We start from the raw sequence: 16,147 nt of genomic DNA, 5'->3' as shown, positions 1-16,147 counted from the left end.
AACAAACAAAACAAAAATGCAAACCCATTCATTAGCAAACAGAAGTACCACCTCACTCAGCCTTGCCCATCAGAGGAAAAACAAACAAACAAACAAAAACTCAGCACAAATATCACCCTATATGAAGCTCACACAAACCACTGGACCAACCTTAGGAGGGCAGAAACCAAAAGGAAGAAAGAATTCAACCTTCTTCCAGGAAAGAATTCAACTTTCCTCAAAGCCTGGGAAAAGGAGACCTCAAACACAATAACTTTTTTTTTTAATGAAAAGACAGAGAAATACTGCACAAACGAAAGAACAAACTAGAAACACAGAAGTCCAAATAAATGAAGAGGAAATAGAAAAATTACCTGGGAAAGAATTCAGAATAATGATAGTAAAGATGATCAAAAACCTTGAAAACAAAATGGAGAAAATGCAAGAATCAATTAACAAAGATCTAGAAGAATTAAAGAATAAGTATACAAAGACAAATAACACAATTACTGAAACTAAAAATACTCTAAAAAGAATCAATAACAGAATATCTGAAGCAGAAGAACGAATCAGTGAGCTGTAAGATAAAACGGTGGAAATAAATTCTGAAGAGCAAAATAAAGTAAAAAAAATTAAAAGAGCTCAGGACAGTCTCAGAGACTTCTGGAACCATGTCACACACACCAATATTCGAATTATAGGGGTCCCAGAATAAGAACAGAAAAAGAAAGGGTATGAGAACATTTTTTAAGAGATTATAGTTGAAATTTTCCCCAACATGGAGAAGAAAATAGCCAGTCAAGTCCAAGAGGCACAAAGAGTCCCATACAGGATAAACCCAAGGAGAAACATGCCAAGACACATACTAATCAAACTAACAAAGACTAAACACAAAGAAAGAATATTAAAAACAGCAAGAGAGAAGCAATAAGTAACATACAAGTGAAACCCCATACACTTAACCGCTGAACTTTCAGCAGAAACTCTGTGGGCCGGAAGGAAATGGCAGGATATATTTAAAATACTGAAAAGGAAAAATCTACAACCAAGATTTCTGTACCCAGCAAGAACTCATTCAAAATTAATGGGGAAATAAAAAATTTTTCAGACAAGCAAAAGTTAAGAGAATTCAGTACTTCCAAACCAGCTTTACAACAAATGTTAAATGGACTTGTATAGTCAAGAAATACAACAGAAGAAAAAAGATCTGCAATATCAACCCAAAACAATTAGAAAATGGCAATAGGAACATATATATCAATAATTACTTTAAATGTAAATGGATTAAATGTGCCAACCAAAAAACACAGACTGGCTGAATGGATACAAAAAGAAGACCCATATATTTGCCGTCTACAAGAAACCCACTTCAGACCTCAAGACACATATAGGCTGAAAGTGAGAGGATGGAAAAATATATTCCATTCAAATGGGAAGCAAAAGAAAGCTGGAATAGCAATCCACATATCAGACAAAATAGACCTTAAAATAAAGAAGGCTACACGAGATAAGAACAGATGCTATATAATGATCAAGGGATCTATCCAAGAGGAAAACATAACAATTGTAAATATCTACGCACCCAACATAGGAACATCTCAATACATAAGACAAACACTAACAGACATAAAAGGAGAAATTGACAGTAACACAATAATAGTAGGAGACTTTAACACCCCACTCACACCAGTGGACAGATCATCAAAACTGAAAATTAATAAGAAAGCACAAGTTTTAAATGACACATTAGATGAGATGGATCTCATTGATATCTTCAGGGCATATCTTCCAAATGCAGAAGAATACACCTTCTTCTCAAGTGCACATGGAACATTCTCCAGAATAGAACACATCTTGGGTCATAAATCAAACCTCAGTAAATTTAAGAAAATTGAAATCATATCAAGCATCTTCTCTGGCCACAAAGCTATGAGACTAGATGTCAATTACAAGGAAAAAAACTGTAAGAAACACAAACACATGGAGATTAAACAACATGTTTCTAAATATCTAACAGGTTACTGAAGAAATCAAAAGGGAAATCAAAAAATTTCTAAAAACAAATGACAATGAGAACACGATAACTCAAAACCTATGGGATGCAGCAAAAGCAGTTCTAAGAGGGAAGTTTATAGCAATACAGTCCTACCTCAAGAAACAAGAAAAACATTGAATAGACAACCTAACTTCACACCTAAAACAACTGGAAAAAGAAAAATAAATTAGTAGAAGGAAAGAAATCATAAAGATCCAAGCAGAAAGAAATGAAAAAGAAATTAAAAAAAAAAAAACAATAGTAAAGATTAATAAAACTAAAAGTTGGTTCTTTGAGAAGGTAAAAAAAATTGACAAACCCTTAGCAGACTCGTCAAGGAAAAAAAAAGAGAAGAGTGAAATCAACAAAATTAGAAGTGAAAAAGGAGAGGTTACAACAGACAAGGCAGAAATATAAAGGATTATAAGAGACTATTATGAACAACTACATGGCAATAAAATAGATACCCTGGAAGAAATGGACTGATTCTTAGAAAAGTTCAATCTCCCAAAACTGAACCAGGGAGAAGTAGAAGTTATGAACAACCCAATTACAAGCACTGAAATTGACGCTGTGATCAAAACTCTCTCCCAAAAAAAAACAAAATCCCAGGACCATTTGCCTTCACAGGAGAATTCTGTCAAACATTTGGAGAAGAGCTAATGCCTATCCTTCTAAAATTCTTTCAAAAAATTGCAGAAGGATCACTTCCAATTTCATTCTACAAGGCCACCATCACCCTGATACAAAAACCAAAGACAACACACACACACAAAAAAACTACAGGCCAATATCACTGATGACCATAGATGCAAAAATCCTCAACAAAATTTTAGCAAACAGAGTTCAGCAACACATCAAAAAGCTCATACACCATGATCAAGTTGGGTTTATTCTAGGGATACAAGGATTCTTCAATATATGGAAATCAATCAGTGTGATACACCATATTAAGAAATTGAAACATAAAAACCATATGATCATTTCAATAGATGCAGAAAAAGCCTTTGATAAAATTCAGCACCTATTTATGATTAAACCTCTTCAAAAAGTGGGCATAAAAGGAACCTATCTCAACATAATAAAAGCCATATATCATAAACCTACAGCAAACTTTGTTCTCAATGGTGAAAAACTGAAAGCACTCCCCCTAAGATCAAGGACAAGACAAAGGTGTCCACCTTCACCACTATTATTCAACATAGTTCTGGAAGTCCTAGCTACAGCAATCAGAAAAAGAAATAAAAGGAATCCAGACCAGAAAAGAAGTAAAGTTCTCACTGTTTGCAGCTGACATGATACTACACATAGAAAATCCTAAAGATAGTATCAGAAAATTACTAGAGCTAATCACTGAATTTAGCAAAGTTGCAGGATACAAAATCAATATACAGAAATACTCCCATTTCTATATACTAACAATGAAAAATCAGAAAGAGCAATTAAGAAATCAATCCCACTCACCATTGCAAAAAAAAAAAAGTATTAAATATATAGGAATAAACTTACCTAAGGAGATGAAAGAACTGTATACAGAAAATTATAAGACACTAATGAAAGAAATCAAAGATGACATAAACAGATGGAGAGATATTCCATGATCCTGAGTAGGAAGAATCAATATTGTGAAAATGACTATACTACCAAATGCAAACTACAGATTCAACACAATCCCTATCATTACCGATGGCATTTTTTACAGAACTAGAACAAAAATTTCACAATTCATATGGAAACACAAAAGACCCCAAATAGCCAAAGCAGTCTTGAGAAGGAAGAATGGAGCTGGAGGAATCAACCTTCAGGACATCAGATTATACTACAAAGCTACAGTCATCAAGACAGGATGGTATTGGCACAAAAACAGAAATATAGGTCAATGGAACAAAATAGAAAGCCCAGAAATAAACCCATGCACCAATGGGTACCTGATTTTTGACAAAGGAGGCAAGAATATACAAGGTGGCAAAGACAGCCTCTTCAGTAAATGGTTCTTGGAAAACTGGACAGCTACATGTAAAAGAATAAAATTAGAACACTTCCTAATATGATACACAAAGATAAACTCAAAATGGATTAAAGACCTAAATGTAAGACCAGAAACTATAAAACTTTTAGAGGAAAACAAAGGCAGAACACTCAATGACAAAAATCAAAGTAGGATCCTCTATGACACCTCCTAGAGTAATGGAAATAAAAACAAAAATAAACAAGTGGGACCTGATTAAACTTAAAAGCATTTGCACAGCAAAGGAAACTATAAGCAAGGTGAAAAGAAAACCTTCAGAATGGGAGAAAATAATAGCAAATGAAACAACTGACAAAGGATTAATTTCCAAAATATACAAGCAGCTCATCTAACTCAATACCAGAAAAACAAGCAACCCAATCAAAGAATGGGTAAAGACCTAAACAGATATTCCTCCAAAGAACACATACAGATGACTAACAAACACATGAAAAGATGCTCAACATCTCTCATTATTAGAGAAATACAAGTCAAAACTACAATGAGATATTACCTAACACTAGTCAGAATGACCATCATCAAAATGTCTACAAGCAATAAATGCTGGAAAGGGTGTGGAGAAAAGGGAACACTCTTGCACTGTTGGTGGGAATGTAAACTGATACAGCCACTATGGAAGTCAGTATGGAGAGTCCTTTAAAAACGAGTAATAAAATCACCATATGACCCAGCAGTCCCACTCCTAGGCATATACCCTGAGGAAACCAAAATTGAAAGAGACACATGTATTCCGTTGTTCATTGCAACACTATTTACAATAGCTAGAACGTGGAAGCAACCTAGATGTCCATCGGCAGATGAATGGATAAAGAAGCTGTGGTATATACACACAATGGAATATTACTCAGCCATAAAAAGAAACACATTTGAATCAGTTCTAATGAGGTGGATGAACCTAGAACCTATTATACAGAGTGAAGTGAGTCAGAAAGAGAAAGATAAATATGCTGTTCTAACACGTATATTTGGAATCTAGAAAAATGGTACTGAAGAATTTACTTACAGGGCAACAATGGAGAAAGAGACATAGAGAAGAGATTTATAGATATGGGGAGAGGGGAGGAGAGGTTGAGATGTATGGAAAGAGTAACATGGAAACTTACATTATCGTTTGTAAAATAGATAGCCAACTGGAATTTGGTGTATGACTCAAACTCAAACAGGGGCTCTGTATCAACCTAGAGGGGTGGGATGGGGAGGAAGATGGGAGGGAACTTCAAAAGGGAGGGGATATATGTATACCTATGGCTGATTCATGCTGAGGGTTTGACAGAAAATAGCAAAATTCTGTAAAGCAATTATCCTTCAATAAAAAATAAATTAATTTTAAAAAATAAAGGAAGGAAATTGAATGGATGCTACTAGATGGATGAAGCTTGAGGAGATTATGACAAGTGAAATAAGCAGCCACAAAAAGACAAATACTGTAGAATTCCAGCTAAACAGGGTGTTTAGAGTAGTTAGATGACAGATAAGAAGGTAGGAAGTTGTTTGCCAGGGGCTGGGAGAGAAGAAGATATGTTTGTTACTCATTCCCAGTGTCCAGCTCTTTACAACACCAGGGACTGTAGCCCACCAAGCTCCTCTGTCCATGGAATTCTCCAGGCAAGAATACTAGAGTGCATTGCCATTCCCTTCTCCAGAGGATCTTCCAGACCCAGGGATTGAACCTGGGTCCCCCACATTACAGCCAGAGACTTCTTTACTGTCTGAACCACCAGAGAAGACCCAGGGGAAGAGAGATTGTTGTTTAACGTATATTGTTTCCTTCTGCAAGGTGAAAAAGTCCTGAAGTTTGGTTGTGCTGTAGCATGAATGTAGATAGCACTACTGAACTGTATACTCTAAATGGTTAAGATGATAAATTTAATGCTTTTTACTGCTTTTCCACTATTTAAAAATGAGGCTCCTTTAGAATAGACATGTACACACTGCTGTATTTTAAATGGATAATCTACTGCATAGCACAGGGAAGTCTCCTCAATGTTATGTGGCAGCCTGGACAAAAGGGGAATTTAGGGGAGGATGGATACATGTATATGTATGGCTGAGTCCTTTTGCTGTTCACCTGAAACTATCACAACAGTGTTAATCAACTGTACTCCAATGTAAAATAAAAAGTTAAAAACATAAAAAAAAAAATAAGCCTCCTTATCTGGTTCTCACATATCCTGGGATTTTTGAGTTTTCTCGTTCTCTTTTTTCTTATAACTTCATCTACTCTTGAACCCACTCAAATGACTGTTAAATTGCTGAATACCTCAGTTTGGTGTTTGGTGTGGGCAGAGAAAAATCTAGTCTAAGGTAGGCTCCACTGGGGTATGCTTGGAGTTATCATTAGTGTCCTTACTCCTTACCAGACAGAGTGAAATGTGATTGCTTTACAAGTATTATCTAGTTTACCTAAAAAAATGCTGAGATCACTTTACTTAAGGTGAAACAGGGCTAAGGGATGTTGGATAAATTTCTGTGAATTTCACAGGGTTTTGTAAATAGAATTAGAATTCCATCTCAAATCCTCTTGCAGCTATCCTCAAGATAGCAATTTTGCAAAAATTTTGAAAGTAAGTATTTGGCCATTTAAATACATACACCAAGGCTTCCCTACAGCTCAGTGGTAAAGATTCCACCTGCAGTGCAGGAGATGCAGGTTTTGGCTCTGGGTCAGGAAGATCCACTGGAAGAGGAAATGGCAACTCACTCCAGTATTCTTGCCTTGGAAATTCCATGGACAGAGGAGGTGGGCTACAGTCCATGTGCTCATAAAGAGTCAGACAGTACTGAATGACTGAGTACACATACACACAGCACATACACATACACACAAACACACACACACACACCCCAAAACATCTTACTTCACTTTGTTTTTCCTTTCAATACCTCATATTATCTCTTATTCCTGTCTTCGAACCATGCAAGCAATCTCCTTTTTTATACCTTCGCTTTTTCCCACAGAAAGCAATGGGTGGTTGAGTCTGAATCACCTGATGGGCAGGGCCCTGAGGATGCACCACAAGTTCTTACTGCTGAGGAGCTGCCCTAGTTCCTAACCTTCCATGAGCCCAGTTTTTTCATCAATTTATTTAGTTTTCTGCTGCTACTGCTGCTAAGTCGCTTCAGTCATGTCTGACTCTGTGCGACCCCATAGACGGCAGCCCACGAGGTTCCCCCGTCCCTGGGATTCTCCAGGCAAGACCACTGGAGTGGGTTGCCATTTCCTTCTCCAATGCATGCAAGTAAAAAGTGAAAGTGAAGTCACTCAGTCGCGTCCGACTCTTAGCGACCCCATGGACTACAGCCCACCAGGCTCCTCCATCCATGGGATTCTCCAGGCAAGAGTACTGGAGTGGGGTGCCATTGCCTTCTTTTCTAAGCTACCACAATTACTATTTCTTGCAATAAATCAACCTATTGACACAAGTACCAAAATAATATGTTTGTATGTATGTGTTAGTTGCTCAGTAGTGTTCAACTCTTTGTGACCCCATGGACTGTAGGCACCAGGATCATCTGTCCATTGGATTTTCCAGGCAAGAATACTGGAGTGGGTTGCCATTCCATTCTCCAGAGGAAATCCCAACCCAGGAATCAAACCTGGGGCCTCCTGTATTGAAGGTGGATTCTTTACCATATGACCCACCAGGGAAGCCCCAAAATCACATAATTCATTAATTAAAACAACATATATACATGAAAAAGCAGTAAATACATAAATGTACCTATAAATATGTGATATCTGTGCCAAATGAATTTTTAAATTATATTATTATTCCATTAAAGTATATTTTGCAAAGATAATCATAAAAGATTTCATCTTTAATCAGTTTCCTTCTCTTTCTGTCTTGTTGCTAAGGTGTAATTATACCAAGCAGTTAATTGCTTCCTTGCTTAATAGGCTCTCTGACTTGGGGGATTAACACCCAAAGGAAGACCAAGGTTACTTAAAGCTTGTTTGGGAATTATTGCAGTTCCTTCCTAGAGTCAAAGAAGAAATTATATTGCAAGAAAGAAAAGCACATTGAGATTTTTGACATTCTGTTTTAAAGTGATGGGAAAAGAGAAGAATTCTGGAGGTCTACCAGCAGACTGCAAGTGGATGGGAATTCAGCAGGACAAGACTGCTTCCTCTTCCTGCAGTAGGAGAAAAAAGTGACATTCAACTCAAATAGCACCAGCCAGTTATGTTCCCTCTTTGCCTTGTTAGTTCCCAAATTTTGTGCTTTATTTTTTAAATATTGACTCTCATCCTCTCTCACCCATCAAAATAAAATAAAGTAAGAACAGAGCTAGAGCTAGATAGAGTTTTAGGCAGTAGAATTCATGGATTGATCTAAGATTCAATGACTTCATTGTGTTGGAAAAGTTAAAGCAATTTGGAAAAGATATGAGATGTGTTCAAAAAATGAAAGTTGGAAAGGAGTCTCTAATATGCATACTCCTGGGCTGTCTACTGCCATAAAGTTATTGTAGTTTAGTCACTAAGTCCTATCTGACCCTTTTGTTACTCCATAGCCTCCTAGGCTTCAGCATGTGTGGGATTTTCCCAGTAGGAATACTGGAATGGGTGGCCATTTCCTTCTCCAGGGAATCTTCCTGACCCAGGGGTAGAACTCGAGTCTCCCGCTTCTCCTGCATTGCAGGTGAATTCAATACCACTGAGCCACCAGGAAAGTACTTCCTAGCCCCTCAATGTCCTTGGTAGAATTTCTAATTAACTTCAACATCATCTTGATGGTTAAACAAAGGTTATAGTTGTTAGTGTCACTAAGTCATGTATGACTCTTATGCCATCCCATAGACTGTAGCATGCCTGGCTCCTCTACTCTCCACTATCTCCCAAAATTTGTTCAGGTTTAAGTCTATTGAGTCACTGATGATATCTAACCATCTCACTCTCTGCCACCCTCTTCTTTTTCCTTCAAACTTTCCCAGCATCAGGGTCTTTTCCAATGAGTTGACTCTTCAGATCAGATGGCCAAAATTTTTCAGCTTCAGCAACAGTCCTTCCAGTGAATATTGAGGACTGATTTCTTTTTGGATTCAGAGTGATGATGAATGTATTGGGTATTGTGTCTGTCATAGCCTGCATCTTCATGCTTCCCTGTCTTTTGTCTCTCCTGGACCTTCCTCCCAAGAACATGAGGAACCACACAGAGCTGAATGAGTTCATCCTACTGGGAATACCTCAGACACAGGGACTGGAGACTGTGCTCTTTGGCATCTTCTCATTTATTTACCTCTTCACCCTGCTGGGAAATCTGTTCATTCTTCTAGCAATTGTCTCCTCCTCGACCCTTCACACTCCCATGTACTTCTTCTTGGGACTCCTCTCGATTTTGGACATGCTGTTCCCCTCTGTCACCTGTCCCAAGATGCTATTCTATCTCTCTGGCCAGAGCCACGCCATATCTTATAAGGGATGTGCTGTTCAGCTCTTCTTCTATCATTTCCTGGGTTCTACGGAAGGCTGCCTCTATTCTGTGATGGCTTATGATCGTTTTGTTGCCATCTGTCACCCACTAAGATATATGCTCATCATGAGACCTGGAGTCTGTGTTGGTTTGGTCTTGGCAGCCTGGTTGGTGGGTTGTCTTCATGCCACTATCTTGACATCTTTTACCTTTCAGCTACCCTACTGTGGCCCCAATTGGGTGGACCACTTCTTCTGTGACATTCCTGCTGTCTTACCCCTGGCTTGTGCTGATAGCTCCCTGGCCCAGAGAGTGGGTTCCACTAATGTTGGCTTTCTGGCTTTAACGCTTTGGTTGAGTGTTTGTGTCTCCTACACACACATTGGGATTGCCATTTTGAGGATCCGTTCGGCAGAGGGCAGGCAGAAAGCTTTCTCTACCTGCAGTGCCCACCTCACTGCCATTCTCTGTGCCTATGGGCCTGTAATCTTCATCTATCTGCAGCCCACACCCAACCCTTTTCTCAGTGCCACGGTGCAAATATTAAATAATATTGTCTCACCCATGCTGAACTCATTAATCTATTCTTTAAGGAAGAAAGAGGCGAAAAGCTCACTAAAAAAGGCATTCTATAATGTAGTATTTAGTGCTCTAGACTAAATTATGAGTTTTGTGAAGGATTTTAGATTTATTGTCTTTTAACACCATTCTCCTATTTCTTCTTTTTTAAAAAACATTATTGTAGTATAGCTTTTTTACAATGTTGTGCTCATTTCTTCTGTACCTTAAAATTAATCAGCCACACCCACACATGTACTAAGCTGCATCAGTCATGTCCGACTCTTTGCAACCCCATGGACTAAAACCTACAAGGCTCCTCTGTCCATGGGATTCTCCAGGCAAGAATACTGGAGGGGCTTGCCATTTCCTACTCCAGGGGATTTTCCTAACCCAGGGATCAAACCCGTGTCTCCTGTATCTCCTCCATTGGCAGGCAGGTTCTTTATACACACTCATATATCCCTTCTTTTTTGGATTTCCTTCCCATTTAGGTCACCACAGGGCACTGAGTAGAGTTCCCTGTGCTACAGTGTAGGTTCCTATCAGTTATCTATCTTATACATAATATCAATAGTATTTATATGTCAGTCCCAATTTCCCAATTCATCCCACCACCACCCCCCATTTTCGAATTGGTGTCCATAGGTCTATTCTACACCTGTTTCTCTACTTCTTCTTTGCACATAAGATAATTTATTTCGTCTTTTTTGTTTGCTTTATTTTAATTTTTTTTATTTTTTATTGGAGTATAGCCAGTCAACTATGTTGTGATAATTTCAGGTGAACAGCAAAGGGACTCTGCCATTCATATACATGTATCATTCTCCTCCAAACTCCACTCCCTTTTAAATGAATAAACAGTTCATGGAAAATGCTTCCTCACATTTGTCTTATTCACTGTTGTATCCGCAGGACATGGCTCAGTGATCTAGTAAGTGCTATGCATGAGTTTATTAAGTGAATGAATGGGTACCACTTAACCTTTCAAATTTGATGTAATTTAATATTTATTTACTATAAACAGAAACATAATTTCAATAATTGGGAAACAGAACAACCACATAAACTGATTTAAATACATATCCTCTTAAAGTTGAGGAAATATAAAACCAAATCTGAATGAACTCTAACCACTTTTCTCAATTCTCAGATCAGTGTTGTGATGACTGCCATGGCAAAACAATTAAATCATTTTAAATCTTTCCTTTCTAATACTTTAGTATGCTGCTGCTGCTGCTGCTGCTAAGTTGCTTCAGTCATGTCTGACTCTGTGCGACCCCATAGACGGCACCCCACCAGGCTCCCCCGTCCCTGGGATTCTCCAGGCAAGAACACTGGAGTGGGTTGCCATTTCCTTCTCCAATGCAGGAAAGTGAAAAGTGACAGTGAAGTTGCTCAGTCATGTCCGACTCTTCGCGACCCCATGGACTGCAGCCTAGCACACAACAAAAAATTTTATTTAAACATACATAATCACACACACAAGCAAAAACCAGTTCTTAAAATCTCACTCCATCAACAACACAACAACAAAAACAAAGAACTTGATTCCAAAAAGTGGGCAGAAGACCTCAACAGACATTTTTCCAAAGAAGACATACAGGTGGCTAATAAACACATGAAAAGAGGCTCAACAACACTCATTATTCAGATCAGATCAGATCAGTAGCTCAGTCATGTCCGACTCTGCGACTCCATGAATGGCAGCACGCCAGGCCTCCCTGTCCATCACCAACTCCCGCAGTTCACCCAGACTCACGTCCATCGAGTCAGTGATGCCATCCAGCCATCTCATCCTCTGTCGTCCCCTTCTCCTCCTGCCCCCAATCCCTCCCAGCATCAGAGTCTTTTCCAATGAGTCAACACTTCGCATGAGGTGGCCAAAGTACTGGAGTTTCAGCTTTAGCATCATTCCTTCCAAAGAAATCCCAGGGCTGATCTCCTTCAGAATGGACTGGTTGGATCTCCTTGCAGTCCAAGGGACTCTCAAGAGTCTTCTCCAACACCACAGTTCAAAAGCATCAATTCTTCGGCGCTCAGCCTTCTTCATAGTCCAACTCTCACATCCATACAGGACCACTGGAAAAACCATAGCCTTGACTAGACGAACCTTGTTGGCAAAGTAATGTCTCTGCTTTTGAATATGGTATCCAGATTGGTCATAACCTTCCTTCCAAGGAGTAAGCGTCTTTTAATTTCATGGCTGCAGTCACCATCTGCAGTGATTTTGGAGCCCAGAAAAATAAAGTCTGACACTGTTTCCACTGTTTCCCCATCTATTTGCCATGAAGTGATGGGACCAGATGCCATGATCTTCATTTTCTGAATGTTGAGCTTTAAGCCAACTTTTTCATTCTCCACTTTCACTTTCATCAAGAGGTGCCGGGAGCCGGTATATTGCATATTGAGTGCAGCACTTTCCACAGCATCATCTTTCAGGATCTGGAATAGCTCAACTGGAATTCTATCACTGCCGGTAGCCAGTGTGAGGAACTCCGCCCATGACAAAGGTCATGAGGAAGGAGGCTCGGCATACGCAAAGGTGGGATCGAGCTTCAGAAGTCCCCCTGGAAATTCTCGAGCATATACCCCCAAAACCAGAGTCTGCCTACTTTCTGCTTTGAGCTTTCACCTACACCTCTGACTTTACGGGGGGCTGTCCCCCACTACCTCTCTCTGAAAAAAGAGTTAGCTTACAGTTCCAGTTAATAATTCCTGGGTGTGACAGTGTTTAACCTACAAACTCCTTTGGAAATCCTCTAGCCTGCCTGAATAGGTTTTTCCGGCCACATGTGATTGTTCAGAGCCTCCCAACTGTGAGAGGCAGGAGATGTTCTAAACACATATTCTTTTCAGTAGTTAAAAGATTGATTAGAAATTGTATTGGTGAAGGGATTTTCACTTCTTGGGCCAATGTTTGCTGCTAAGTTTCCATATCCCTTATCTGCTGTGTCCCTGGCAGTGTATTGATTAATATAATTGGTGTAAGTAGTAGCTTTAATGTTTGTAACCTGGGACCCTTGAGTTAATTCTTTTTCTTGTTATAGCCCACCACACCTTTGCTCTGTAGGAATGCAACTTTATCTAATGCTTTTTGGAGGCTGGCGCCTGACTTTAGAATAATCACCTTTAGAGAAAAAGGCCTCTGGGCCAGAAGATGATGCAAATCACCTAAGCTTTTGCATATGATAAGTTTGCAGGAAGAAAGCCTGGCTTGCTGCCTGACTCTACCCCTTCCCCCATTATCCTCTATGCATAACTTAAGGTATAAAAACTACTTTGGAAAATAAAGTGTGGGCCTTGTTCACCGAAACTTGGTCTCACCATGTCGTTCTTTCTCTCACCTTCTGGCTGAATTATTCAGCCTCTTTTCTCCACTGAATTTCCTCACTGAGCTATCCTTATTTCAGCCTCTTTTCTTCACTGAATTTTACTGAGCTATCCTCATTCTATTACTCTTTATACCCTTAATTAACATTTAATTAAGCAATTGTTTCCTGATCCTCGCCGACGCCGTCCCCCCTTCGAATTCCCTGGATCCACCGGGGCTGGACCCCGGCAAAGAGGCTTTTGAGTTCCTCTTCACTTTCTGCCATAAGGGTGGTGTCATCTGCATATCTGAGGTTATTGATATTTCTCCCAGCAATCTTGATTCCAGCTTGTGTTTCTTCCAGTCCAGCGTTTCTCATGATGTACTCTGCATGTAAGTTAAATAAACAGGGTGAAAATATACAGCCTTGACGAACTCCTTTTCCTATTTGGAACCAGTCTGTTGTTCCATGTCCAGTTCTAACTGTTACTTCCTGACCTGCATACAAATTTCTCAAGAGGCAGATCAGGTGGTCTGGTATTCCCATCTCTTTCAGAATTTTCCAGTTTTTGTGATCCACACAGTCAAAGGCTTTGGCACAGTCAATAAAGCAGAAATAGATATTTTTCTGGAACTCTCTTGCTTTTTCCATGATCCAGCGGATGTTGGCAATTTGATCTCTGGCTCCTCTGCCTTTTCTAAAACCAGCCTGAACATGAGGAAGTTCACGGTTCACATATTGCTGAAGCCTGGCTTGGAGAATTTTGAGCATTACTTTACTACCATGTGAGATGAGTGTAATTGTGCGGTAGTTTGAGTATTATTTGGCATTGCCTTTCTTTGGGATTGGAATGAAAACTGACCCTCTCCAGTCCCATGGCCACTGCTGAGTTTTCCAAATTTGCTGGCATATTGAGTGCAGCACTTTCATAGCATCATCTTTCAGAATTTGGAATAGTTCAACTGGAATTCCATCACCTCCACTAGCTTTGTTCGTAGTGATGCTTGCTAAGGCCCACTAGACTTCACATTCCAGGATGTCTGGCTCTAGGTCAGTGATCACACCATTGTGATTATCTGGGTCTTGAAGATCTTTTTTGTACAGTTTTTCTGTGTATTCTTGCCATCTCTTCTTAATATCTTCTGCTTCTGTTACGTCCATACCATTTCTGTCCTTTATCGAGCTCATCTTTGCATGAAATGTTCCTTTGGTATCTCTGATTTTCTTGAAGAGATCCCTAGTCTTTCCCATTCTGTTGTTTTCCTCTATTTCTTTGCATTGATCGCTGAAGAAGGCTTTCTTATCTCTTCTTGCTATTCTTTGGAACTCTGCATTCAGATGCTTATATCTTTCCTTTTCTCCTTTGATTTTCACATCTCTTCTTTCACAGCTATTTGTAAGCCCTCCCCAGACAGCCATTTTGCTGCTTTGCATTTCTTTTCCAGGGGGGTGGTCTTGATCCCTGTCTCCTGTACAATGTCATGAACCTCATTCCATAGTTCATCAGGCACTGTATCTATCAGATCTAGGCCCTTAAATCTAATTCTCACTTCCACTGTATAATCATAAGGGATTTGATTTAGGTCATACCTGAATGTTCTAGTAGTTTTCCCTACTTTCTTCAATTTCAGTCTGAATTTGGCAATAAGGAGTTCATGGTCTGAGCCACAATCAGCTCCTGGTCTTGTTTTTTCTGGCTGTATAGAGCTTCTCCTTCTTTGGCTGCAAAGAATATAATCAAGCTGATTTTGGTGTTGACCATCTGGTGATGTCCATGTGTAGAGTCTTCTCTTGTATTGTTGGAAGAGGGTATTTGTTATGACCAGTGCATTTTCTTGGCAAAACTCTATTAGTCTTTGCCCTGCTTCATTCTGTATTCCAAGGCCAAATTTGCCTGTTACTCCAGGTGTTTCTTGACTTCCTACTTTTGCATTCTAGTCCCCTGTAATGAAAAGGACATCTTTTTTGGGTGTTAGTTCTAAAAGGTCTTGTAGGTCTTCATAGAACCGTTCAACTTCAGCTTCTTCAGCGTTACTCATTGGGGCATAGACTTGGATTACTGTGATATTGAATGGTTTGCCTCGGAAACGAACAGAGATCATTCTGTCGTTTTTGAGATTGCATCCGAGTACTGCATTTTGGACTCTTTTGTTGACTATGATGGCCACTCCATTTCTTCTGAGGGATTCCTGCCCGAAGTAGTAGATATAATGGTCATCTGAGTTAAATTCACCCATTCCAGTCCATTTGAGTTCGCTGATTCCTAGAATGTCGACATTCACTCTTGCCATCTCTTGTTTGACCACTTCCAATTTGCCTTGATTCATGGACCTGACATTCCAGGTTCCTATGCAATATTGCTCTTTACAGCATTGGACCTTGCTTATCACCAGTCACATCCACAACTGGGTATTGTTTTTGCTTTGGCTCCATCCCTTCATTCTTTCTGGAGTTATTTCTCCACTGATCTCCAGTAGCATATTGGGCACCTACTGACCTGGGGAGTTCCTCTTTCAGTATCCTATCATTTTGCCTATTCATACTGTTCGTGGGGTTCTCAAGGCAAGAATACTGAAGTGGTTTGCCATTCCCTTCTCCAGTGGACCACATTCTGTCAAATCTCTCCACCATGACCCACCCGTCTTGGGTTGCCCCACGGGCATGGCTTAGTTTCATTGAGAAATACAAATCAAAACTACAATGAAATATCATACACCCGTCAGAATGGCCATCATCAAAAGATCTACAACAGTGAAGGCTTGAAAGAGTGTGGAGTAAAGGGAACCCTCTTGTACTGTTGGTGGCAATGTAAACTGAT

General features: G+C 39.5%; 1 protein-coding gene across 1 annotated transcript; it reads left to right on the top strand.

Annotated features, from left to right (window-relative positions):
• The first annotated feature begins 9,184 nt into the window (after positions 1-9,184).
• Positions 9,185-10,117, top strand: LOC139180580 (olfactory receptor 10N1-like). The gene has a single exon (XM_070782442.1). It carries the CDS (start codon positions 9,185-9,187, stop codon positions 10,115-10,117), a length of 933 nt encoding a protein of 310 aa, XP_070638543.1.
• The last annotated feature ends 6,030 nt before the right edge of the window (positions 10,118-16,147 follow it).

This window comes from Bos indicus, chromosome 29, assembly GCF_029378745.1.
Source record: "Bos indicus isolate NIAB-ARS_2022 breed Sahiwal x Tharparkar chromosome 29, NIAB-ARS_B.indTharparkar_mat_pri_1.0, whole genome shotgun sequence".
Classification (NCBI taxonomy): domain Eukaryota; kingdom Metazoa; phylum Chordata; class Mammalia; order Artiodactyla; family Bovidae; genus Bos; species Bos indicus.
This window is presented reverse-complemented; position numbering and strand designations above follow the sequence as displayed.

Coding starts and splice junctions, on each gene's coding strand:
- LOC139180580 (XM_070782442.1), top strand. CDS start 9,185: ATGAGGAACCACACAGAGCTGAATGAGTTCATCCTACTGGGAATACCT.